This window comes from Syngnathus leptorhynchus, chromosome 17 (genome assembly GCF_054491065.1).
Source record: "Syngnathus leptorhynchus isolate UIUO chromosome 17, UIUO_Slep, whole genome shotgun sequence".
NCBI lineage: Eukaryota > Metazoa > Chordata > Actinopteri > Syngnathiformes > Syngnathidae > Syngnathus > Syngnathus leptorhynchus.
This window is the reverse complement of record NC_141211.1, coordinates 8,066,080-8,091,559: the sequence shown is the minus strand read 5'-3', so window position 1 is coordinate 8,091,559 and position 25,480 is coordinate 8,066,080. Positions and strand designations below refer to the sequence as shown.

The following is a 25,480-nucleotide window of genomic DNA, read 5'->3' as shown; positions in this document are numbered from 1 at the left end:
TGAATTGTGAGGGCAGCGGACAACCTCCTGGGAGCCAAGCCTCTATCATTTGAAGTTTGTCTTTTTCTACGTCATGTGACAACTGTTCCCATGGCAACCAGGTAGGAGGGCAGCTAGGGTATCTGCATGAGCAAAGGGAAATATCAACCTATAGCCGAATTAAGGACGGAATGCAAAGGTGCAGCTCACTAAAAAGATTGTAAATGTATGTTTCATCATTCATGAATTAGAGATTCTAGCTGAAACAAACAAAAGAACCCAAAAATGATTTCTGGTTATTTTTATCGTAACTTGCCTAACTTGGTAAATATTAGCTAACTTGAAGGGCGGAAAAGGGTGACATTATTTTAAAAACTAAAGGCGTTTTTTCTTGTCCACTACGGAAGAGCATTACAAGCAGCAGCAGAGTCACATTTTGTGAGCAGGTGGCCTTAAAGGTCTTCTGGTCTATGATAAGCATTTGGCCTTTCTAAGCTTTTGAGCACCCACAAACAAAGAACCAACCCAAACCTCGAGGCTGAACAAAATGGTTGACTTTTCCAAGCCTTTTAGTCTGCACAAAGCTTTTGGAAGGCGTCTATCGGATAACCCATTTGTGTCCTTTTGATTAGAAATGTGACAGCAGCCAACGTAAGAGGATAACCTTTTTAGTTTACATTTACATTGAAATATGTAGTACACTTAAATATACTGTAATATCCATCCATCCATCTTCTTCCGGTTATCCGGGGTCGGGTCGCGGGCGCAGCAGCTTTGGGAGGGACTCCCAGACCTCCCTCTCCCCAGCCACTTCATCCAGTTCATCCCGGGTAATCCCAAGGATGAACCAGCAGGTTCGGGGATTGCTGCCACGACAGGCACCAACAACCTTACGGCCACAGCTCCGGTCGGCTGCCTCAACAATGGAGGCGCGGAACATGGTCCACTCTGACTCAATGTCCCCCGCCTCCCCCGGGACGTGGGAAAAGCTCTGCCGGAGGTGGGAATTGAAGCTCTTCCTGACAGGGGATTCTGCCAGACGTTCCCAGCAGACCCTCACAGAGCGTTTGGGTCTGCCAGGTCGGACCGGCATCTTCCCCCACCATCGGAGCCAACCCAACACCAGGTGGTGATCAGTTGACAGCTCCGCCCCTCTCTTCACCCGACTGTCCAAAACATTCGGCCGCAAATCCGATGACACGACTACAAAGTCGATCAACTAACTGCGGCCTAGGGTGTCCTGGTGCCAAGTGCACACATGGACACCCTTATGCATGGTGTTCATTATAGAAAATCTGTGTTGAGCACAGAAGTCCAATAATAGAACACCGCTCGGGTTCAGATCGGGGGAGCCGTTCCTCCCAATCACGTCCTTCCAGGTCTCACTGTCATTGCCCACGTGAGCATTGAAGTCACCCAGTAGAACGATGGAGTCCCCAGAAGGAGTGCTCTCCAGCACTTCCTCCAGGCAAAGGCGGAGGGAGGTTACCAATGTGCAGCCGCCCAGCCGGGGGTCGATAAGTATGCCAACACCTGCTCGACGCCTCTCACCGTGGGCAACTCCAGAGTGGAAGAGAGTCCAGCCCCTCTCGAGAAAGCTTGTACCAGAGCCCAAACCATGTGTGGAGGCAAGTCCGACTATGTGTAGTCTGAACTTTTCTGCCTCACACACCAGCTCGGGCTCCTTTCCAGCCAGAAAGATGACATTCCATGTCCCTAGAGCCAGCCTCTGCAGCCGGGGATCGGACCGCCAAGGTCCCCGCCTTTGGCCGCCGTCCAGCTCACTTTGCACCCGACCCCTTTGGCCCCTCCTACAGGTGGTGAGCCCATGGGAAGGGGGACCCATGTTTTCTTTTCAGGCTATGCCCGACCGGACCCCATGGGCGAAGGCCCGGCCACCAGGCGCTCGCCTTGGAGCCCCACCTCCAGGCCTGGCTCCAGAGAGGGGCCCCGGTGACCCGCATCCGGGCGAGGGAAAACTAGATCCATATATTTTACTCGTCATAAGGGGTCTTCTGACAGTAATATGTAAAGAGGTAAAGGTCACATGATCGACCATAGACTACAAGGTAGGCTCTTCCCCATTTACCAATATCCTGTCTAGAGAAATGTCAACAATCAAGACGTTGACCTCTCAATAGCCGTACAGTTGCAGATCTCTCTGCCAATACCACTCCTCATCATCTTCAAGACAAACTACTTTTTACTCAGCATCTCCTTGTTTTACCCGCAGAGGAAAACGGCCACTAGAAGCACAGACTTAAGTGTGACCTTTTCAGTAATTCCTGGAGGGTTGACACTGTCATTTGTTCTCACCACGGTTGTATTAGTTTGGAATTTTTCATTATCGTTTTTAATTTGTTTTTTTTTAAACCAGTAATTTGGTTAGTTTTTATTAAAGTGTGTGTGCCTTTGTGCATTTTTATAAGTTAAATAAAGTTGATTTTCAAGTTTGCATTTTCTCCACTTTCTCTTGGTACTAATGCTTTCTCACAATAACCCCAACAAACAGGATACTAAGCCTGATAAATGTGTTATCAAGCCAAATACACAACAGTATGAGATAGTGAGGACAGTCAAGTGGAACAACTGGAGAATTTGACTCAACATGGCTTTCAAATCTGACAATAGAGGTTGATGCGCTGAATCAATGACTAATTAAAATGCAGGATCATCAGGGGAGAGAAAAAAAATGTTTCACAAGAATGAACCAGTGAGCATGAATAATCAGGACAATCATGTGAAACGCAATCATACAAAAAAGGAATACCTGCTTCTATAACTGCTCTTGTTGATTGTTACTTAAAGATAATTATTTTGCTTTTTCAATCTGCCATCATAACACCATTGTGTTATGATGTACATTGTACATATTATAATTTCAGTTTTAATTGTGATACACTACAATGGAATTTAAGAATAAATAAAGAACCTTCAAAGGTCATTTACTTTGTAGGATATTTCCAAGTTTTTCTTTATTATTATTTTTAACTCTGACACAAACCCCACTTATAAATATAAAATAGTAGAAATACTTCCATTGTATTTACCATCTGAGTTGTGTATTTTTCATTTTCAGGGTAATTAAATTTACATCGTATTATATCAAAAGCATTAAAGTGGATGCAAGCCTGAATAAACTTTAAACACCACATTTACATAATGTAATTTCCCAGATCTGTGATTCAGCACTGCTGGAAATGCATCATCCTTCTCTGTCTATTCAGCATTGCATTTTGGGGCACTGCATTCATACTGAGTATCGGCACAATTCAATCTGCAACTTGGCACAAAATGCCAGAGTAAGTGTGCCCGTAATAAATATGTGAAATATCAACAACAAAAAAACGACTGGAATTCGATTAAAGACATTCAGTTACAGAAATACAATCAGTACGCACAAAAGTGTTTCGTTGATATGAAGTTTGACTTAACAATTAATGGACTTTTCTTGATTATCATTTTCTTTTATTTATATTTCATATTCTGTGGTTGATACATATATAACTACAAATGCTGGCAGGTTTAAACTTTGTCTATATGCATGAAGCAAACAAACTCCTTTATTTCAGAGTTTGCATTTGCTTATCCAACACTCTAGTGTAACATCCCACTTTTCAATACCATGTGGGGCTGTAGTTAACACACATAGGAGATGCAGAATTGAGGTAAACAGTTGTTCCACCAGCTGTCTGGGTAACTTCCACCCTCGTCAGCACACTTACAATTAAGCAGACACATGGACCAAATTGTGACCCTCTGTTAGGAAACGTGTCAGAAGGAAGCCATAAATAATAGAGTGTGCAAGTTAAACCCTAGTCATTATGAAACATTAGTGCCCATCCAGGAACAACGAAGCTACGTGGAAGACCTCACAGGCCCAACACGAGTTCGAATTGGTGTGCCTACTGATTAATGGATGAATATTACTTTCATTAGTCATAAGTGACACAATTCAGCTACCGAGTGCCACAAGTCAAATATACAATACAACTTTATTTATATGCCATGTCAGTGTGAAGAGAAACTTAAACACCTTAATTACCATTTCAGAGCACAAAATGTTTTTTTGTAAAAAAAAAAAAAATCATTTAATCGCACTCCAGGCGACACAACTTTTCTCACTGTCCTAATTCCACTGCTGTGCGTCGTAGAACGCAGCCCAGTTAAGAGGCAAGGGAAGGGAGGGGGTAGGGAAAGAGATAGTGAAAGCAAGCGCAATAGCACAACAATAGGTAGCTAAATAAAAGCAGATCACTGCCATGGGGAAAAAAAGCACACACACAACCGGAGTCAGTATCCACTTAGAGAAAGTAGGAATTGGCCTTTAAGGCCATGTACTGTATCTCTGATGTTCGTGCTCAATTAACAAATTGAGCGACTTTGCGCTGCAATGGCTGCTTAGCACACTGGGGGGGCGGGGTCTCCAAATCGCTCACTACAATGGAACAGGAGTAAGATTTACCGTATTTTCCACACTATAAGGCGCACCTAAAAACCTCCAATTTTCTCAAAAGCCGACAGTGCGCCTTATAATCCGGTGCGCCTTACACATGGATCAATATGGATTCGTGGATGAGGACTAACTTTTTTAAAGTAAGCTTTACGTGTTTATTTTGTGCGTTGTGTGATATTAACGTTTGAGCAACGTTGAGTTATTGATATATTGTTATTGTTTTCACTATTTCGAGTGGTACTATATTGTGATTGCATTAACGTTTGCGCAACGTTGAGTTATTTATTCTATGCACTTTATAATCCGGTGCACCTTATATATGAACAAAGTATTAAAATGGGCCATTCATTGAAGGTCCGCCTTATAATCCGGTGCGCCTTATAGTGCGGAAAATACGGTATCTCATATTCGGTGACACGGCATTTTGCGCCCTCCACGCAACCATGACACTTCAACAGCTTTATTTGTCCATCGAAACAGTGATTATAGCAAGCTGCTGTGTTGCGTTTCTAGTCAGAATGTGCAATGATCTGTGTTAATCGTTATCATATTGCTTTATCATACACAACTACGGTGACAAGGACCGCTTGCACCAGCAGTGAATTCCTTGGTTGAAGAGCAGTACCTTTAAAGTGTGTCTTTGCATCATTGAGACCTGGTCCCATGGCTACAAGGTAACACATCTAACCAGTGATCAATATAATTTAGGTGCCTGCACCCAGCGCAACATCAATCGCAACATCTAATGTGTCTGTCGCCATGCAGACGGAAAGTGATGGTATGCAATGAGGGGTGGCCTAATGAACAATTGTATTGGAATGGGACGGAGAAAGACAGTAGATCAACGTCTCCCACCCTCCCATGTGAGATTCATTAACTTTATAGAGGTTCAGGTTTATGGCGGTAGGTTTTCTAATCATCAATACGGAAAGACCGGCATTCACACTAATGTTGGGTAAAGCAGCATCCAATATAACAGTTCGATGCCATTCCCATGATAATGGCCCCATTCCCTGCATGCCGATCAGAGTACCATGATGATGGTTAGGATTTTATCCCATATAGGTTTATATTTGCAGAGCATTTTGGGGATGACTCATATATTTACGAGACTCTCCACCAAACTACTTGTATCAGATGGGCCGATGTGTCATAAATAATAATGTCATTTTACCAATCTGCGATTTTCACATACAAATGTATTTGTGGCAAGCAACCACCACTGAATTTTGTCTACCAGTGGTTGATTTTGGTGCTAACCGCCAATACGTAACCGTTTGTTTACTTTCTTTTGCTGCGTGGAGATTGAGTGGCCCTTGTGTGCATCTGCCAACTGATAGCCTACTTGAACTGCTTTCATTTGTAGTAGCTTATTTGAAAGGACTTTAGTTTTGAAAACAGAGGACATCTAGAGTCAAACAATTTATTGAACTGAGTGCTATAAATATATGTAAAGGTGTGTCACTCTTTCATATTTGAGAAATACCTCTCCAAATAATTTCTAAACAAACTAACTAATTAGGCAATTGGACGCTGAATTGATTAAATATATTAATATTTCAATAAATAAAATAGGGTTTATCCCTATAAAACAATTATTTGAAACATATTTATCCTCTCAAAATGTCAACTCCATGGCGTTGACGTGTGGTACATTCTTGTCCTCAAGGAATATGAATAAACATTTATGGCAAGATTTCATTCAAATTTGCTCGGGGTTGTCTGTCATATTCATGAACAAATTGAAAACATTACAGTTTCCCTATGCATCATATTTTTACATGAATTAAACTCATTATGATCCCTCGAGGGAAATTCGATTTTCACTCTGTTTTTTTATACATGTTGTAACAAACCAAATATACATGCAGTTACAGATTGAGACATGCCAGTCATGCAGTGTGCAAATGTTAAAATGAGCTGGCATTCAGATGATTTGGTGAACAGAACCACCTCAACAGTGGTAAGAATTATGTTTAGCATCCCTCCAACAACTAGCTGCAATTTCGTTTCAAAGTCAGAGACCTAACCTGTCGTTGCCCTCTGTCATGCATTTTAAAAACAAATCTCAAAATGACACCCTGCTGGTTGGTGATATCTAATGAATGCTCTCACTGCCGTGCTTACTTATGTGAAGTTGTTGAACTTGTTATTCTTTTTTTTTCCACATTCTCATCTCACACTGTTCTGTGAAGGTGTAAGCAATGTGATCCCCCCTGCCCGTGGCATAGATTCTCTCTCTAAATGTAAACACCTACAGTGCCACTGTGCTCATTCTAATTAAAACTCTGTCTGTCTAATGAGAGACGTGCCTGTCAGGCCCCACCACTACTCATTAAATCACTTCTATTCAGGGCTGCTTTTACCCCAGTGCACATTGGGAACTAATCTCCTGTGCAAGTGTTTGTTACCAGTCGTCTCTGGGAGAGTTTGTGTCTCCTTGTTAATGTAGGGCGGTATCTTCAACTTCATCATTAACATTGGCAGATTGGATATGTCCACGTCTATTATTATCATATTTTTGCTCTAGTTTGGTGCTTTACATTGAGTATAAAAAAAAAAAAAAAGTATCTGGACTTTGACTGGTTTATTCCAACCCACAAATAATCTGTTCCGTCGTAGCTCTGGCTTTATGTTTCAGGTCATTAATGTTTTGCAGCCTCCAACAGGTATTCTTCCAGGACTGAAAATGTGTCATATTGTGGCGGACCTTAGTACCAGACCTCTCACCCAGCAGGCCTACAGTTAGGGGTGCAGTGATGTGTTTGTCCTTTGTGATGTCATCCTCCCTTTGTATCTTTGATGTCTTGTCTCTAGCCACAGTTGTTGGCAGACAGTCATGGAATAAAGACGTTTTCCTCCCTTCTGCCACAAAATAAACAGAACCTAGAGTTTGAAATCTGCTGCATTAATTCCAACACACATGAAAACGTGTTTGGCAAAAATAAACCTACATAGAGTACATCAAAACAAGGGTGAATATGTTTAGAATACACAAAGAGATGAAATACAAGGACAAGCAGGGCAACATGTTGCAAACTGTCTTGTGAAGTATCTTTATAATGTGTGTGCTTTTTGAATCCTGCTCTGTAGGATTCAGATTCTAGTGATTGTCTTTGTGTCCAACTTGCACAGTGTGTGTCAAGAATGAATTTGCAGATCCTGTCTCTTGTGCACAGTCAAAGACAGGCGCTTTGTCTCGGCATGAGAGATTAAAGCACAATTCTAAGTGCTACATTACCCTTTACCGCTGCTCTATGACATCATGACTTTGCTAATGGAAGAGTGCTACTTGGGAAAAATGGGGAATGTCTTAGGCTGTTTCCCCTAGTTACATGTCTCAGTGTCAGGGTTCTGGATAATAAATGGCCTGAATAACCTTCTGTCAAGAAAGTCGACAACAGATTTGGAAGGAGAAAAGATTTTCTGATAACAGCCTAATGGGACATTAAGATTAGACAAGCTATTCATGTTACTGAAGAGAATTCCTCCCAGACCTCACAATTTATGAGGCATAGGTTGTGTTTTTGCTTCAAGCTACAAAGCCAACTGCCACACTCCTTCAATTTCTTGGAAAATCACATTGGAGACAAAAATAAATCACCATCATTGTCCCTGAGCTCATTCTTTTCAAGACTTGAAGTGTTACGGGGAAAATACGGGGGACCAGCAATCATCACCGGCCGGCAACGTCACAACATGGAGCACTGATTTGTGAGAGAATAATTGAACTTCATAGGCCCTATTATAACACCATGTGCATACTGATTATACTCAAATGCGAACCTAAATCGCTGCGATTTACCGTAATTTTTGGACTATAAGTCACGGTTTTTGTCATAGTTTGGGTGCGGGGGGCGACTTATACTCAGGAGCGACTTATATGTGATTTTTTTTCACAAATTTTCAAAATTCAAAAATCCGCGATGTAGTGAAACCGTGATAAACGAATCGCAATGTAGCAAGGGATTACTGTCATTTGAACTGCAAGTGACGTCACCCGTGCCGCGCGGCGCTTGTTTACATAAAGGATTCGATCACGGGATGACGAAGATGACGAAGGGCCCCACGTACTACCGGCATCATTAGCGGCTTTGTTTGTAAGTGACACGGAGGATGAAGAGTTTGAAGGATTTAATGTGGCACAGAATGTTTGAAAAACTATTATGGCTTTTACACATGCCCAGTCCTTCTCGACGGGAGCTCTCTTTCACCTCCGTGGATGGAAGTCGGGGGCCGGCGCTAGGGCGGGTGGCTGTCCGGGGACGGTGGATGGGGCTCGGACATGGCTTTTACGCACGCCCGCTCCTATTCTATGGAGCTCTCTTCCACCTCCGTGGCTGGAAGTTCAGTAGTTGTTGGCTCGTTGAACTCTTGTTTTGTTAAATAAAGAGCCGTTTACCAAACCCACGTCTTTCCTGGTACTTTGTTAACGCTACAATATAGTTATATACTAGATCTCTGCAGCGCACGCACGCCGTTGTTGACATAAAGAACGAGGAATTTGATCGATGGATTTAATGATTTGGAGTGACACAGATGGTTTGATAATATTGTTTTAATATGATAGTTATTTGAAATATACTTTATATATCGTTATATGGGTCTGTGGAATAATTAGAAATACAACTTACGACGGGTCCGACGTGAGCATATGCGACGCATACGCGGCATTGTTTACATAAAGCACGATCGATGGATTTAATGAATTGGAGTGACACAGATGGGTTGATAAACGTGTTATTTATGTAATACTTACTTGAATAACTCTGAATGTTACGTCAGGCCCGTTCTCAGCTCCTCGTTTGTGTATAGGTCACGTTAGCGTTTAGCCTGTTGTTGCTGGTTGATGTCTGGTTTTGGTGTAAATTTGCCCCAAAAGTGCGACTTATACTTCGGTGCGGCTTATATATGTTTTTTTTCACTTTATTGTGCATTTTATGGCTGGTGCGACTTGTACTCCGGAGCGACTTATAGTCCGAAAATTACGCTATATGCAGTATGTATAATTTGCACCCTGAAGCCTCAAAAGGGAACAAAAAAAAGCACCTTTGGCATTGCCCCGTGGAACTGCCCTCAACACTGCTCATATTCAAGCATCTCAGGGATTATCAAGAAACCTGAAAACAAGGTCAAAGACTTGAAGGAGAGCACCAAGCAAGTCAAACTTAACTTCCACTTTATCCCTGAGGCTCTGAAAATACTTAGATGATAGTTGAAGCGGGCTCTATTGAAAGCTCCCCCGTTGGCATGCAAAGCTTTGCTTTTGATGTTAATTCCTTGAAAGCTGTTTCTTTAGCTGGGGATTAGTGTATGAAGAGCTAGGCTTACCATACTCGGGCTAATAAAGATGAAACATCGACAACACAGGTACTCATACGTGCACTCGCCCGGGAACAGCGTCGATAAGGTTGCCTTAATTATAGGGAGATCACCTCGCTTGGCTGAGTATAAGAATAGGACAACATTGTGTTTGAATCTCCTGGAGCGTTAAATGAGGAGGTAAAATAATGCGTGGGACACATCACTTTAGTTGATGCAGGAAAGGCTTCTTGCAATCGTTGGTTTGCTCTTAGTCTTCCCGTGTGGGTTCCTCGACCCGATTGACAGTTATGAACTGTGTCCATTAGAGCTACTGATTAGCCGCCATGTATGCCTCAGAGTGAGCGACAGTGGTAGCTAATGATTCCGTGGAAATAGGCACAGAATCACCACGCTGTGAAAAAACTCAGTGATTAATATGTTTTTCACAAGAACATTCACCCTTTTCAATATTTGAAAGAGTTTGCCCCGTCACCGAATCCTCTGCTTTGACACTTGAAGAAGTAAATTAATCAATTCAGTCACCCGCGCAACGCACTCATCATGCTTCCATGCACAATGAAAGCTTTTCCGCTCTTCCCTCACTTGGCTATTCTCCAATAATCAACAGCGGAATGATTCTTTCCAGTAACCTGTATTTGCTCAAAGTACTGTAGAGGTATTTATTGGACATGACTATACACAGTTCCCAGCTCGTCCTTGGCAGTTATATGCTGGAATATAATCTGTCAAAACGCAGGATTTTATAATATCCCAGAAATGATCAAGTTTCGTTTGTATTTTTTACACCACTTATATAGTGTTGACATTAGAGCAAAAATGTTTTCAGTGTATGCATATATTTCCATGTAAGGTAAAATATTATTTGAAAGAGAATGAAAATGTTCTATTTACAATTTCCACCTGCTTTGGCTCCGAGCAATACTTTTACTTTCTAATTGCATTTATTATATTGCTGCAAATTGCATCATCAGTTCAGATTAGAATGCAAAATGTGAAATGGGAGACAGCCATTACTCCATGATGACATCAGATATGTTGAAACTGCAAGGCTTTGTTGAACTGTGGATGGACGGTGCCGGTGTTACCTGGGGGGCAGCAGTTTCGTGTCATTTTTCCGGGACTTGCGTTGAGCCATTTGAGCTTGTAAAAGGTGCCAAATGGCTCAATCAACATCTTTCTGAGTAATAAAAACATATAGAGCATTGATTCCCAATTTATACTGTGCCAGTCAGAGCGGAATCAGTGCCTGTTTGATTAAACACTAATCGTATATCGCAGGAAGCCATGACTTATTTTTTTGTATGAATGGATTCAGCTGGGTTTATTTACAGTATTTGTAATTATTAAATAATAATTCTCTGACAAATGAAGATACATTTCCTGTGCAACCCCTAATAATTTCTTATGGCAGACTGCAACCCGGTTTGGGAATAGCTGAGTAGAGTATGTAGGTTTTTTTTCTGCCAGTTTATTGGGCTCACCTTTCAACAAAGAACGTAGCATATTACCCAGCTGACAACAAAGTTGACCTTCATAATAATAATTGAATTTTGTTTGCGAGAGGTGTATGTTCAGATATAATTCACAATATTCAAAGGGCAGCGGTCATATTAGTAAAGCATCAAACATGATCTTAACTTACGGCTCATTCAGAATGTCTTCACAGTATTTACAGTCCAAAATTGGTTAAATGTATTGGACATCCTTCTATGGATGCTGGAGACCATTGCGCAAATTGGAAGCAGCAGATATACCACCTTCTCCAGATTTCTCCCTCAAGACAACCCTGACTCACCGGTCTTCATAAAATGTCTTGAACTTCATGGTCGGCTTGCGTTCTGATAAGTACCATAGACGCTATAATAGACAGGCCTGTGTGTCTTCACGTCATGACCAACCTTCTGGTGGACTCCAATTACTAACTTGTAGAAAAATCGCAAGGATCAGACTTCTCGTATTTACACTTACATTTCAGATGGTCTTCTCTGACAAGTCAGAAATTAATCAAGGACATTTGGAATCATGCCTTACATTGTGATGCAGCCCACCTCAGCAATAGTCAAAAACAGTCTTGTGTCTTTGGGAAATGGGGAGTCTAATATCGGCATATTTACGGTTTCAGGAATAAAATTGTCATGTTTACTGAATATGTCGTTGGAAGTTAAATAACTGGCATAATTAGTCCTTAATTACTTTAAAAGTTGCGTGTTACATATTGGAATAGCTGATCGGCATCCATTAAAAAAAAAAAAAGTTTATTGATTGTATCCACCGGCTTCGTGTCAGAACATGCATACATTTGCAATTGAAAGCTACCACTTGAGGGAAAGAAAAAGAGAGTGAGGGAGTGCTGGTTGTTGTGAGTGTAAATCAAGTTGAAAGGCGGAAGATTCATTGAGCTCAAGTCTTTGAATGAGGCAAATGCAGGACTCGACTCTATCATGGACGTGCCTGGCAAGAAGCTACAAATCACAGTTGCAGCTATGTACTCTGGATCCCAATCACCCTGATTAAAACTATGGGTGGAATATATTCCGGGTAAAGAATACATGGTACAAAATGATAACAAGTCTGATACTCATTTGCATGCTACCGTGAAAATGTTGACATTGGTATAGTTTTGCATCAAACCAAAAGACAGTCATAGCTGATTGAGTTCCCCGTCTACCTTTTTATACTCTTGTAAATTGACTTGTTGAGGAAGATGAATACATTTTCATCTAAGCAACTCCCCAGGCTGTTGTGCGTGAACAAAGCTAAAAATAGCATGGCTATTGATGGGCTGTCATATGCTCAACATTTTGGTAAATGGTCACAAATGACATGTTCAAGGCCAGAGGCAATGTCCCTTTTAGAGCAAAAAGGCATGGTGTTGTTTGTACAATAATACAGTTGACAGCTAGATAACACCAATTTAAATGGAGAAAAATTGATATTTGACAAGTTAAGTGTTCAAAGATGAATGGCTTTAAACTCATAAGATAATGCATATAACTCCTTGAACACACGTGTGCACCATTTTGAGTAGTTCTTGCATTTTCCTTGGAATTGGATTTTTTTTTCTGAAAAGAAGACAACACAAAGGCTCAGGGTAAAAGCAAGCTAACACCTTCTCGGCTATTTGTTTGTGGATACTGTGCCCAATCAAAATAAGTGCTTCATATTGATCCTGCAGTATTTTTCAGCCCCTGCCTTTGAATCTAGCCATTAGCTGAAGAAGGAAGTTGAACCCATTATCAGCATACTTCATCCTGATGACCACCATTTATTTATTTATTTTCTTCATTGATAAAGCCTGCTGATACGGCAGATTGTATGCATTGATTAGGTATACCTCCATATCATCCAAGATTGTGTCTGAATTTTGACCTGATGAAAACTGCATTATAACTACTCTCTTTGAAGGATGTAAATTTGGACACAGAGTAGAAGAAAAACAAATATAAAGGTGTTTCTAATTTCAAATTTGAACATTATTTCATTCATAATGACTGTATTTTATTGATGGTGCTTTTATTGGGTCTTATTTAATTGTGTAAGTGTCCCTAAAGATTTGGCCAGTACCTGCATATTCAGAATACAAGACGGTCATTTCAACAGTTGTTCCCATGACCGAGAATTACAAGTGGTGTAATCTGTTTTTGATATCAGGTATTAATCCCGAAAATGTTAAAACTTGAGTTGAAAATGAGGGCTGTTTTTTTAGAAGTTGCATCACAGGCTTTACTAGTGCAAAAGCTTCTATACAGTGTGTCATATCATGTAATATTGAAGTGCCAAGATTTGAAGCTCCTGTCAAACCCCAGTAGCTCGACTCAGTCCCAATACGGAAAGAAGTTTGACACATTTTCTGACATTGTGTAAAATGTACACACCCCATCAAACACTCATTCCATACGGAGATTATTTCTCTTAAGTATTTGCATATTAACTGGACGTAACTTTAACTGCAATTGGCAAACTGAGGGTAGAATATGCTTGCATATTTCCAATAAAGTGGAATGTATTCATATCTACAGCGTAGGATAAACACTCAACAGCTCTCCAGCAAATGAAAGAAAATGAATCCCCCATTAAGTAGTTAAGGATGGATAGAATTAACCGTATATGTAAAATAGGCAGTGAACAGGCACATAGGCACACAAGTGCACGCATATCTTCCACTTGTGCTACGATCCATTTTCCTTGCAGCAGGAGAGAAAGTGCAGTGTATTTTCTGAATGACAGTTATTGTTTGCCGCGAGATCCCCACTGAACATTCACCTCACAGCAGAGTAAAAAGGTGGGCAGAAGGAATTGCCTCCAATGCTGCCCACCCAGGCAATCAACTGTTGGAGGACTTGTGGGAGGTGGAATTAGTCCTTCTTCACTGGCTCCGCCGACTGCTACGGGACTTTCTATCCACAATACTTGTCAGATGGGCAAGCATGCTGGAATAGATCTGTCAACTGACTGACTCAATTCAAACCTTTATGCCCGGAACATAAAGAGGGTGGGCAAAAGTTTTGCAACTATTTGGCTATTGGTTTTTAATTTGCCAAAACAGTTTTGGTGTCTGTAAGTGTAACATCCCCGCTCTAATTTACATTTTAAAATGAAGTACTCATACCACATTCCATACCACCAACATTCATACCCTCTTTTTCTCTTTTCTATAATTCACACTCTTCCCAATATTATACATTTTATAATTCTATGATTTCCTTTTTGCAGTTATAAAACAACAGTATGTTTTTAACTGTTTTATTCTTGAAATTTGTTTGGCTTCCTGGTCATAAAACTGGTGAGTTATTGAAGCTAAATAAGTAAATAAATAATCTCTCGGCATTCAGCCATCTAAATGTGACCCATTTTGTCGGAAATTAATTTGCAAATTAAATTAGAAAGATTTGATTTATATATTATAGACTTAACCTGAGGCATTGAACAGTTATAAATTTAGTCAATAATCCATTTTGGCATGTTGTGACATTGAGGGATTCCAGTTAATTATAAATGGCAAGACAAAGTACTCCTCAAACCACTCAATGTGGGGTAGAATTTCAAGAGGGAATATATTATCCAAAATAGAATTAATATATACAGCAAGGATCAAACCACCTGATCAACATCACTATTGTCACAAGTTAACAGTTGGTCAGCAGCAATCAGCGTTTTAGTCCCAACCACTTCACTAATCACATTAACTTTTTACAATCATTTGCTTATTATTTCCATTTTATCCAAATAGACTATTTGAGTACAGTATCCACGTGTCAAAATGATTATTGAGCTCCATTTTTTCTAAAGAAGAAACCAAATAAACTGATGTTTATTATTCTGTGCAAAACATTGCCACAAGAGCTGAATATTTACATTTTGGGTTACACATCGTCAAGTATAATGGGCTTTCTGAATCTACATAATGTATACAATTACATATTACATAGGATTTTCCCAGTCACCCACCCAATCATCATAAAAAAAGATTAGACATGTGCTGACCTCTACAGGTACAATCCTGCCTTGCAATCTTGACAGGCATCACTTCCAACTAAAGAGAAGGTCCCAAGCTCTTACTCAAATTATAAATAGCCATAATGTAAAACTCTGCAGTAGAAATTCTATGCAGGTATGAATCCAGAGTTATTTCACGACAACATACCTACAATACAATAAACCAGATGATGAAAATGATATCAGAATTGGGGCAAGCAAACAAAATGAGGTGGTGGAGCTTGAGGGAAGCTGCAAGCTAAAGTGAATAACTGGGCTATCATCCTCTACTCCTGACAAACAACCAGAGGCTTGACTGAATTGGGGAAAATAGAGGAGGAGGAGAGGTGCCTCGTAGGCATCGGCACACAGAGTGGCGATGACAGCCTTTAGGACATAAATGGCAGCAATTGAGGGTAGAATGAGGGTCGGTGGAAAAAAAAAGAAATTCCCGTGCAACATCCATTGACTGGCACATGAACCATGGGTGGGGTTGTTGTGCAAAAGGGTCTCTCATCAGTTGAAGAGCTAATAACTTATTGGGCGAATGACTCGGGTCTGTTGAAGAGGTAAACTTGAAAATGTATAAATCTTTAGCATGGACGTGCCAACGCTTTTGCTTTCCCAAAGAAATGAAAAACTGCTTGTTCCTATATCTATATTTTTTTATTGATGTATCAATTTATTTATTCATAATATTAGTTAACTTGCACAGTCTCTTCTGACAACCTGGTACCAGTGCAAAGCCCACTAAATTGCATTCTATCCAAACTGCCAGTAGGGGGAGACACTTTCACACAACACTTCGTATGTAAAATGATTGCAGTCTATTACTGTCATGACAAGTGTGCAATACTGAGGACACATGAAAATAAACTTCATCATCAAAATCATCATCCTCTTCCTCATCATCTATTATTATTATTATTAACATTTGTTACTATTTCAATCAGCAAATCCAAACATATTTGTTTAGAGCTGGTCTGATCTTCACCTTGGGAGATGTGTTGCATTGTGTATATTCTTGACAACCAGAGCTGCTGGACTGATTTGACTGCTCCGTAGCAACGGTTATTTACCTTCTATTCTAATCTACAACATGTATTTGGACACAATACTAAACAGGGTACTTAGGATTGTCAATTTTCTGACCGAAAAAGGGTGCCATTTTAAGTGGGCTGAGATAATGATAGGTTTCTATGGAGTGGAGAGGAGATACTGAAGTAATCACAGGCCAGAAACAACCAATCACATCAGAAAACAAACATGTTTTAAGGAATCCAGAGAAAACCGACACAAGCATGGGGAGACCACGTGAAAACCACATAAGAAGGCACTTTCATTTCAGATTATGTTTATACTTGTGCTTATACAAAACTTGTACTTATACTGAGTATCCTTATACTAAATATTCTTATCCTTAATTATATTTACACTTAGTATACTTTTACTTATTTATACGTGTTCTTATACTAAGTACACTTATACTAAGTATACTTGTCTTTATACTAAGTATAAGTATACTTATGATTAATGATACATATACTTACTTATCCTTACTTATACTTATACATACTTAGTATACTTATACTTAATTATACTTATACTAAGTATAATTATACAAAGTATACTTATATTTATACTAAGATACTTATACTTAATTCCATGTATACTTCTACTTAGTATACTTATACTTAATATACTTATACTTACTTATATTTATGCTTTCACCTACTGATTGTCACGACTTTGTTTTATTATGTGTAGGTTGTCATTATTTCTGTCCGTGTCTGTGTACTCACCCCTCCCTTCCTGTCACAATCTATGTACTCATCACCTGCCTCTCGTTACCTGTCGCGTATTTAAGTCCTGCCTGCGTGTCACACCCTTGTCTGATTATTTCTTGTCTCATGTCCTCTTGTCTCAAGTCTCTGTCAGTTCTGTTTTTGTTTACCAGCCCTGTCGGTCAGTCCCGTTGATATTTGTTAGGCCGTTAAGTTATGTTGGTTTGCCGGTTCTGTTGGCTTGTTCCCCTTATCCTCCCTTCCAACTACCTTTCCCCTTCAATGAACCCTGGTCGTGGCTGCATTTGATCGCCCTGCTCATTCCGATCCGTGACACTGACACTTTATACTTATATCATCACAATACACCAACAAAAGTAGACACATTTATCATGAACCACAAAAAAACGGAAATACCTGTGTGCTCTTAATATCATACCAAGACATGAGACCCTGATAAGGATATAAAGCAGTGGCTTGTCATGACAAAGATCGCCTTAAAGCGCTTTTCTGACTAATACTTTTGGATGGTGTGTTGTATCGCGGAGACATCTGCTTGTCGGCGCGTTAATTGTTTAGCCCCTCCATATCTGCCGGTGACCTCAATTGTGCTGTAATCTCCAGTCAAAGAGCGATTCTGCTTTCCTCATGTGTAAATGTGTTTGCATTATCTGCTTTGCCTTAGACTACTAACTACAATATAAATTCAGGAAAAAAAGCTACGCGACTTAAGAGGCAAGTAAACCACGAATAACGTGTTGAAATACTTGGTGAAAATCCAAGAATAAAAGCACATTTTTTGTGAGTCTTTTCATGAGACAATGAACACAAGAAGAGCAAAGAAGCTTTATTTTAGGTGAGAACACAGGAATCACGGCAGATGAGTGCAAGGACATGCAAGAGAGACTAGCAGTAATAATGAGACAAGTCGTGCAGAGAATGGGAAGCCTAACCAGGGAATAAAATTGAACATATTGAGGTATAAAATTTGAGTCCAAAGTCAAGTTTTACTCGTGCATCTTAGGTATGAAATCATGTATTATGTGCTTTCTACTCTTTACTTTGTCAAAACAGACTTACTACTTTTTAAACCTCCACGAATGACAACACAACATGCATAGGATGACGGTAAAAACAGGGTCTGCAGCAACGTGGCAGCGAACAAAGCAAGATATTCCTCATCCATCACCTTATTGAATAGAATTGTTGTTGTCAGCAAGACTGATAGACTCATACAACCGAGCAAACTGAGAATCCTCTCAAAATCATATGACACGGGCTTGATAAACATCATCAGTATTAGTATTATAAATCCACGTAGAGTAAGGATGTGCTTCATTTCAAGTGGCAACATCATCAGGTTGCATGCAAATGGAAAAATTCAGAACAAAACAAACATGATTTTCCAACCATCCGTTTCCCTCCATGGGGTTTGTCTGCCAGCAGTGACAAATCACAATGTCATGTTTCACTGACATTGCCTTAGGTGTGCGTGGATTTGCAAATGGCAAAAAAAGTAAACAAAAAAAAACCAATATACTTCTCGTTCTTAACCAGGAAATAAAAAGGAAATGAAGATGTAAGGTAAACTGAATACAAACCTGGTATTTTGTAACTCATCCATGTATGCGGTAGCCAATATGTAGGCAGATATACAGAACTTAGATTTTCTTTATATTGTGTCAGCACTAAAATCATAGCGTTGCAACAAATAAACAAGAGGGAGCGGTCGGCAATGGCAATTGTTATTAAGACCATAACCAGAGCAGTCAATCGTTTGAGAAGTACCGTTTTGCTTATGGCATGTTCAGAGAAGGTAGTGCCGAAAATGTGGAGCATGAGGTTAAACCATCAATTCAGAATAATTAGTTGGCCTCAAAACACACGGCATGCTTTTAAGACCATTTTAGCAGTACGCGCATCAAATTTTATTTTATGCTAAAACCGATTAAGAGTAAGAAGCTGCAGCAGCATGGAGCCCCACCTTTTTAAATCCCAACGTTTTAAAACTGAAAATCAGTTCAAGACAAAAGGATTGCGTTTCTACTTTTGCCCTTGAGTGAGCGAAAGAGGGACATTGTCCGTGAGTGTGTGTGTGTGTGTGTGTGTTGGAGAGTGACTGACGGGGAGATAATCTCTTTTGTATTTTTGATCCCTAAATGTGGTGGTTGTGTCCCCTTATCTGGGCTACTTAGTTGTGCAGTGGGTAAGTGATGCCATGCACTTAGGCCGTGAAAAGCAGGTCAATATGACCACTGAGAGGAAACCACATGTGCATTACATGGATAGCCTTGGGATTATTTCTCACAAAATGTCTTAATTCCTCTGTTCACTAATGATCCAGGGAAAATGCCCTCTAATCTCCATTCCATTAATTAAAAAGAGCATGAGCCCGTGGAAAACCTCGCCATCTGCTGCCGTTTCACTGCTGCAGACAGATTGTGTTTTCAGCGTTCAGCCAGGGTAACAGTTTTTTTTTGGGTGGGGGGGGCGGCAAATGGGTCAAACGTGTGTTGGGTATACGATAAACAGATAAAACTGCTCTGTTGAAGGGATGGTATGTGTTGGAATGTTCCAAATACTCACAGTTCACAACATACCTACACAATCTAATGAATTCCAATGCATGCTGTGTTGGAAATGATTGTTTTATTGTGATTTTTATAGCAACATTGCCTATACAAAATCCTCAAATGCTATACTATTTATAACCTCTACAAATGATTACCACATTGTTCCATGAATTCCTCTTTGAGCATTATTATCTTTTTGAAGGCACATTAGTGGAAAAGATCCGGATGGTGCAGCAGGTTTGATGAATGCCCTCACATTGTTTTCACTTGAAGCCTTCTCAGCAGACTTTTATATTGTATTCAGACTTCTCGGAATCAGAATTATAATTATACATATAGTTACAATGAATGTAATTGCTTTTATAACTTGAATGGTGCAATTTTCAAACCTTGGGACTGTGACATGAGTTGTACCGGGCGGGCTATAATAGGAAGTAGAGATCCAAGCAGATGTCATTTTGCCCCCAAAAGAAACAGTGAGGGCCAATGATACGAGGGCGCGCGCACACACACACACACGCACGCACACACTAATCTGTGCTAGCCCTCCTGTGAGTCCGCCCCCCTTTCTTCTCTCTTTTCTCCTTGCTCTCAGGCAGACAGGAGCCGCATCAGTCCCACCAATGTCAAGTTTTTCATTGTTTGCCCTCCAAACTGCATTGTGCGCAATTTGGCCTCAGCGTCAAGTTTTGATGGGAGTTGAGAGCCAGCCTCCAAATGGACACACAAGAGGTGAATAGGAGAAAGGTGCGCGTCAAATGCTCCATACTTTGTGCTTTTGCCTTGATTGTCTGTTTGTTGGACTCGGCATCTGGACAGATCCGCTACTCCATCCCAGAGGAGCTGGAACATGGCGCCTTTGTGGGAAACATAGCCGAGGACTTGGGTTTGGACTTGGATAAACTCTCTGCGCGAAGATTTCGCATCGTTTCCGGTACCAGGAGGCAGTACGTGGAGGTAAATTTGGAAAACGGAGTTTTATTTGTAAACGAGAGACTAGATCGCGAAGAACTGTGCGAGCAGAGTTTGGCGTGCTCTTTTCATTTGCAAGTGGTCATCGAAAACCCTCTGGAGCTGTACAGAGTTGAGGTAGAAATTCTGGACGTGAATGACAACTCCCCGAGCTTTCCATGGACCGAATTTAATCTAGACATTTCTGAATCTGCATTACCGGGATCCCGCTTCCCACTCGAGAGCGCGCAAGATTTGGACGTGGGTTCCAATTCGTTGCGCACTTATTTGCTGAGCGTCAATGAGCATTTCACTTTGGACATCCAGACAAGAAGTGACGGCAGTAAATTCGCCGAACTCGTTCTCCAAAACCCGTTGGACCGGGAGCATCAGAGCGCGCACCAGATGGTTCTGACAGCGGTGGACGGAGGTTCTCCAGAGAGCTCCGGAACTGCGCAAATTGACATCACTGTTTTAGACGCCAATGATAACGCGCCAGTGTTCGATCAATCTTTCTATCGAGTAAGGCTGGCGGAAAACGCAGCCAAGGGTGCAGTTGTCATCAAACTCAACGCCTCCGACTTGGATGAGGGCACCAACGCAGACATCACCTATTCTTTCAGCGGGCATGCACCCATAAAAGTGCGCCAGCTTTTCGTAGTAGACGCGCGCACGGGGGAAATCAAAGTCAAAGGCTTGATCGATTATGAAAAAGCAAGGATGCATGAAATTTACATCCAGGCAAAGGACAAAGGTCCTTCCGCTGTCGCAGTCCACTGCAAGGTGCTGGTGAACGTCTTGGATCGGAACGACAACCTCCCAGAGGTCATTCTGACGTCCGTGTCCACGCCTGTGCACGAGGACGCGCCCCCTGGCACTGTTATTGCTGTCATCAGCGTCACGGACAAGGACTCGGGGGAAAACGGCAACGTGGACTGTGAGATCCCAAATCTGATCCCCTTCCAGCTGCACTCTTCTTTTAAAAATTACTACACGTTGGTGACAAGTGATTTTTTAGACAGGGAAACAGTGGCAGAATATAACATTACACTGACTGCAAGAGATATGGGCTCTCCGCCTTTATTTACAAGGAAAACCATTGTGGTCCAAGTGTCTGATGTGAATGATAATGGGCCTCTATTCAAACAACCCGCTTATACTGTCTACTTGACGGAGAATAATGCACCGGGGGCCTCCATCTGCTCTGTGACGGCACAGGACCCAGACTATGGCCAGAATGCATACCTGTCCTATTCCATAATAGAGGGTGACGTTCAAGGGATGCCCGCCTCCACATACGTCTCGATAAATTCAGATAATGGCAATATTTACGCCCTCCGGTCGTTTGACCACGAGCAGTTAAAAAACTTTCAAATCACAGTGCGAGCTCAAGATGCCGGGTTCCCACCTTTAATCAGCAACGTGTCAGTGACGATATTTATTTTGGATCAAAATGACAACGCACCTGTCATTGTGTCACCTCTTCCTCAAAATGGGACACCCCCGGTTGAAGCGGTGCCGAGATCTGTGGATGCTGGCTTCCTGATCACCAAAATACAGGCGGTGGACGCCGACACGGGTCAGAACTCACGCCTCTTTTACCAATTGCTTCAAGCGACTGATCCAAGTCTGTTCAGCGTGGCTTTATACACAGGGGAAATTAGGACAATACGACAGTTAGTAGAGAAAGACCCCACAAGGCACAGATTGGTCATTCTGGTGAAGGACAATGGCCAAGTCCCCCTCTCGGCCACGGTTTCCATCATTCTGTCAGTGGTTGACAGCCTGCCAGGATCTCAGCCCGATTCGGGTGACCTGTCACCGAGCCCCCGTCACAGCTCCAACTTTAGCCTCTACTTAATCGTGGCTCTCGGCGCCATCTCCTTCACATTTCTAGTGGCTATCATCGTCATTGTTACAGTGAGGAAGCTGAAGGACAGCGTGTCCGACAAAGAGTCCAACTTTCCCCCCGCCAACGTCCGCTGCTGCTGCTGCTGTCGCTCGGTGTCACCCGGCAACACCGCCGCCGACACCTTCAGAAAGTCCAATTTGAACATCAGAATGGCAACGGACTCAGTCGGGTGCACAGAGGCGAACGGCAACGGCGCACTCCCACAGGCCTACTGCTACAAGATGTGTCTGACGCCAGAATCCTCCAAAAGCGACTTCATGTTCCTTAAACCATGCAGTCCAGTGTTGTCTATTCGACAGAACAATGCCAAGAGCACGGACTACCTGACATCCGGTTGGAGCGGACTGGACCGTAATGATCTGGCCAACAACAGAACTTCAACTCAGAAAGAGGTAAAGCACACAAAATACATATGTAATGATGTGATTAAACAAAGTAGGGCATGAAAAAATAGCTTCTAATTCACACATTACATACAGTACACAGTAGATGTTGAACTTTGATTTGTGTAAATTATGAGTAGGATGCATCACAATCTGGAGGTGGCCCTGATGAGCCGCTAAGTTTGCAATCACATTCGTGATTTATTCCATTAGTCATTTCATGCACCCCAAGTGGTGTGATAGTTCACACCAAATCAATTTGTCTCTCATTACTTCATAATGATCTCATTAGGGTTTGCTTTCTCTGACTCCTCAGGCGTATACAGCAAATTACAAACCTGTGAAAATGATTGTTTTTTTTCAACTCTGTTCCGGAGCCGATTGCTACCAAATCCTTATTTACATATATATTTGTAGTAGGAGGTGCAGCCACAAAATTAGCATCACTTGAACATTTTTGTTTTACTCGTTCTCAGTCAATGGTATGACGGCTACGTCAAATAGCTGCATAATAATTTAATGCATGTGGAAGAAGTACAATTTTGCCTGTCTTTTTCAATAGGCTACAGAATGTCAAGGTAAACAAAGAAGAAAAGGGCACACCGGTCAAGCAGAAAACACATTTGCTCTACTTGAGCGACTTATCGATTTGCATTTGTTGTGTTTCATCCATGCAGCTAAAGTATTCCAGCAAGGACTGGACCTGGACCAAGAATCAACGCAATTCAGCATACAAGAGGTGAAGAGGTCAAAAGATGACAGACAATGCATGCAAGTGTCAATGTGCACTGCATGCAGACGTATGATACCAAAGTTGTATTTTTATTTCTTCAGGTATAGTTCTGGAAATATGGAAGGCACACTAGCTCGTCCACAGCAGTACAGTGCTGATGAGTATTTCTGCTCTGTGGCACCACAGTACTGGACTTGGGGAAACCGTATAAGTGGTGAGTTCCCCTTCTTAGTCATGTAAGTGCAGTCATACAATTGTCATCCTCAATGCTCGTTTTCACAGACTGCAAGATGTCTCTTCAAGATGAAACCGATCCTAACTTCAACTGGACTCCAAAGTACACACAGCCTCAGTCCGAGGCACCGGACTACCAGCACAACGTGTACGTTCCCTCAGAGGCGTCAGACTACCAGCACAATGTGTACATTCCCGGCACCACGTCCGGCTACAGCACACTCAAGCTTGCACCTGGAGGTGACCTAGATGTCTACAACACGTTTTCTACTTTTGGGAAGAAAAAGAAATTAATCTCTAAATATGAACAGACATATGGAAGAGATGGTGGCCTCATAAGCAGTAGCGGTTTTGAATAAGACACCGACCTTTCTGGTCACGCTGTGTATGATATATTTGTAACTAATGAGTCTCTTCTCTTAAAGAAAATTGTACAGGATTTTAAAAAGGAATTTGCTGTAGTTACAAGAAAAGAGGCTTATATTAAGGCTTACTTGAAAAAAAAAAAAAAAAAGGTTTTCCCAGTTAGTGTCCAAAACCTACAGCCCCAAATTGATTGATAGTAATATCAACAGTAATCACTGACTCCTCCGTGTAACAATATGATCTCTTGGTGGTTTGTGAAAGCACCACACTCTTCAAGAAGTGTTGTTTATGGTGGAAAAGTGGTGTCTTAATTTCTCTTAGTAGTTTTGACTGTTATTTTTCATATCACATGCAAATAATTATACAATTCAAATGGTGATGATCCTCCTGTGGCTTTTAGGCTTGCTAGATTAAAATTGTTGGTTATAAAATACAATACAAGATGACTTAAATGTGTTCTAAAATCCATATTGTCATATCGTCTGTATTTAGTCTCCATGATTCATCATTCTCGTCATACATGTTTATGTTCACTTTGTACAAAGTGTCTTGTATAGCATATATATTCTATTAATAAAATCCACATTCAACCTTGCGTGTGATGTTTTTACGTGCAATACTTTTACAGCTAAGCCTGACACTGTAAGTAGTGTGATCAATCATTTTGCCACTGCCAATAACAAAAGCTCAGTGCAGTGTATCATCTGCAGAGGAGCTAAGTGGCTGCAACCTGCTATCCCATCATGGCCTTGTGCTCCTCCAGATGCAACAAAGGTTGTGGCCGGGCCCTCACAATGTGGCCAGAATGTTTCTGTAATAATTAAATGTGTCACTAGATGGCGGTACAGTATAGGCAAATATAGGCACATGCCCCAGAATCTCATCAAAATCATCCCCATTGCTGAGTTTAAGCGTTCATGCAGGCACACGCAATGACAAAGAACTAATGGTTGCCATGGTTACCTCAAAAGAAAACTCCATTTAATATACTGTGTGCTTTAGCTTCATTAGTGGTTTTAAGTGGGCAGTTATATGGTTTTCGCTGAGAATAGTGCTCATTTGTGCTTCGAGTCGGACATATGTGTTCCATTGTTGCTCTTAAAATAAAATAAAATTCTGCATTGAAGACAGTCAAATAACATTTATTAAATGACTGATTCGCTTTTGCTTATGTGTTGACGTCACCCAATTACACACACAGTAAATATATTTGTTGATAGGAGAGAATATTGATGCATTTTTGGGTGGTATTTAGAGCCTCCCTCCCTCCCTCGCCCCCACCCACTTCCTTTTTTGTGAGCTGGGCCAC

General features: G+C 41.2%; 1 protein-coding gene across 3 annotated transcripts; it reads left to right on the top strand.

Moving 5' to 3' along the window:
• On the top strand, positions 1–24,703 carry LOC147043607 (uncharacterized). Of its 3 annotated transcripts, none has more exons than XM_085936322.1 (7): positions 1–101; positions 20,188–20,324; positions 20,412–20,549; positions 22,755–22,847; positions 23,516–23,577; positions 23,673–23,785; positions 23,854–24,703. In XM_085936322.1, the coding sequence occupies exons 2-7, from the start codon at positions 20,310–20,312 to the stop codon at positions 24,162–24,164; spliced, it is 732 nt and encodes a 243-aa protein (XP_085792448.1). In that variant the 5' UTR covers positions 1–101; positions 20,188–20,309; the 3' UTR covers positions 24,165–24,703. The 3 variants fall into 3 exon arrangements, with proteins under 3 accessions (XP_085792448.1, XP_085792446.1, XP_085792449.1); XM_085936323.1 differs by lacking the exon at positions 1–101 and adding an exon at positions 17,726–17,998; XM_085936320.1 differs by having other exon boundaries at positions 20,188–20,549.
• Positions 24,704–25,480: the final 777 nt, after the last annotated feature.

What these genes read in the sequence shown, in the direction of transcription:
- LOC147043607 (XM_085936320.1), top strand. Translation starts at nt 20,310, where the DNA reads ATGGACACACAAGAGGTGAATAGGAGAAAGGTGCGCGTCAAATGCTCC. An exon ending in CCAGGAGGCAGTACGTGGAG is followed by an intron (nt 20,550 to 22,754) that starts GTAAATTTGGAA and finishes TCTATTCGACAG; the next exon opens with AACAATGCCAAGAGCACGGA. An exon ending in TTGGGGAAACCGTATAAGTG is followed by an intron (nt 23,786 to 23,853) that starts GTGAGTTCCCCT and finishes TCGTTTTCACAG; the next exon opens with ACTGCAAGATGTCTCTTCAA.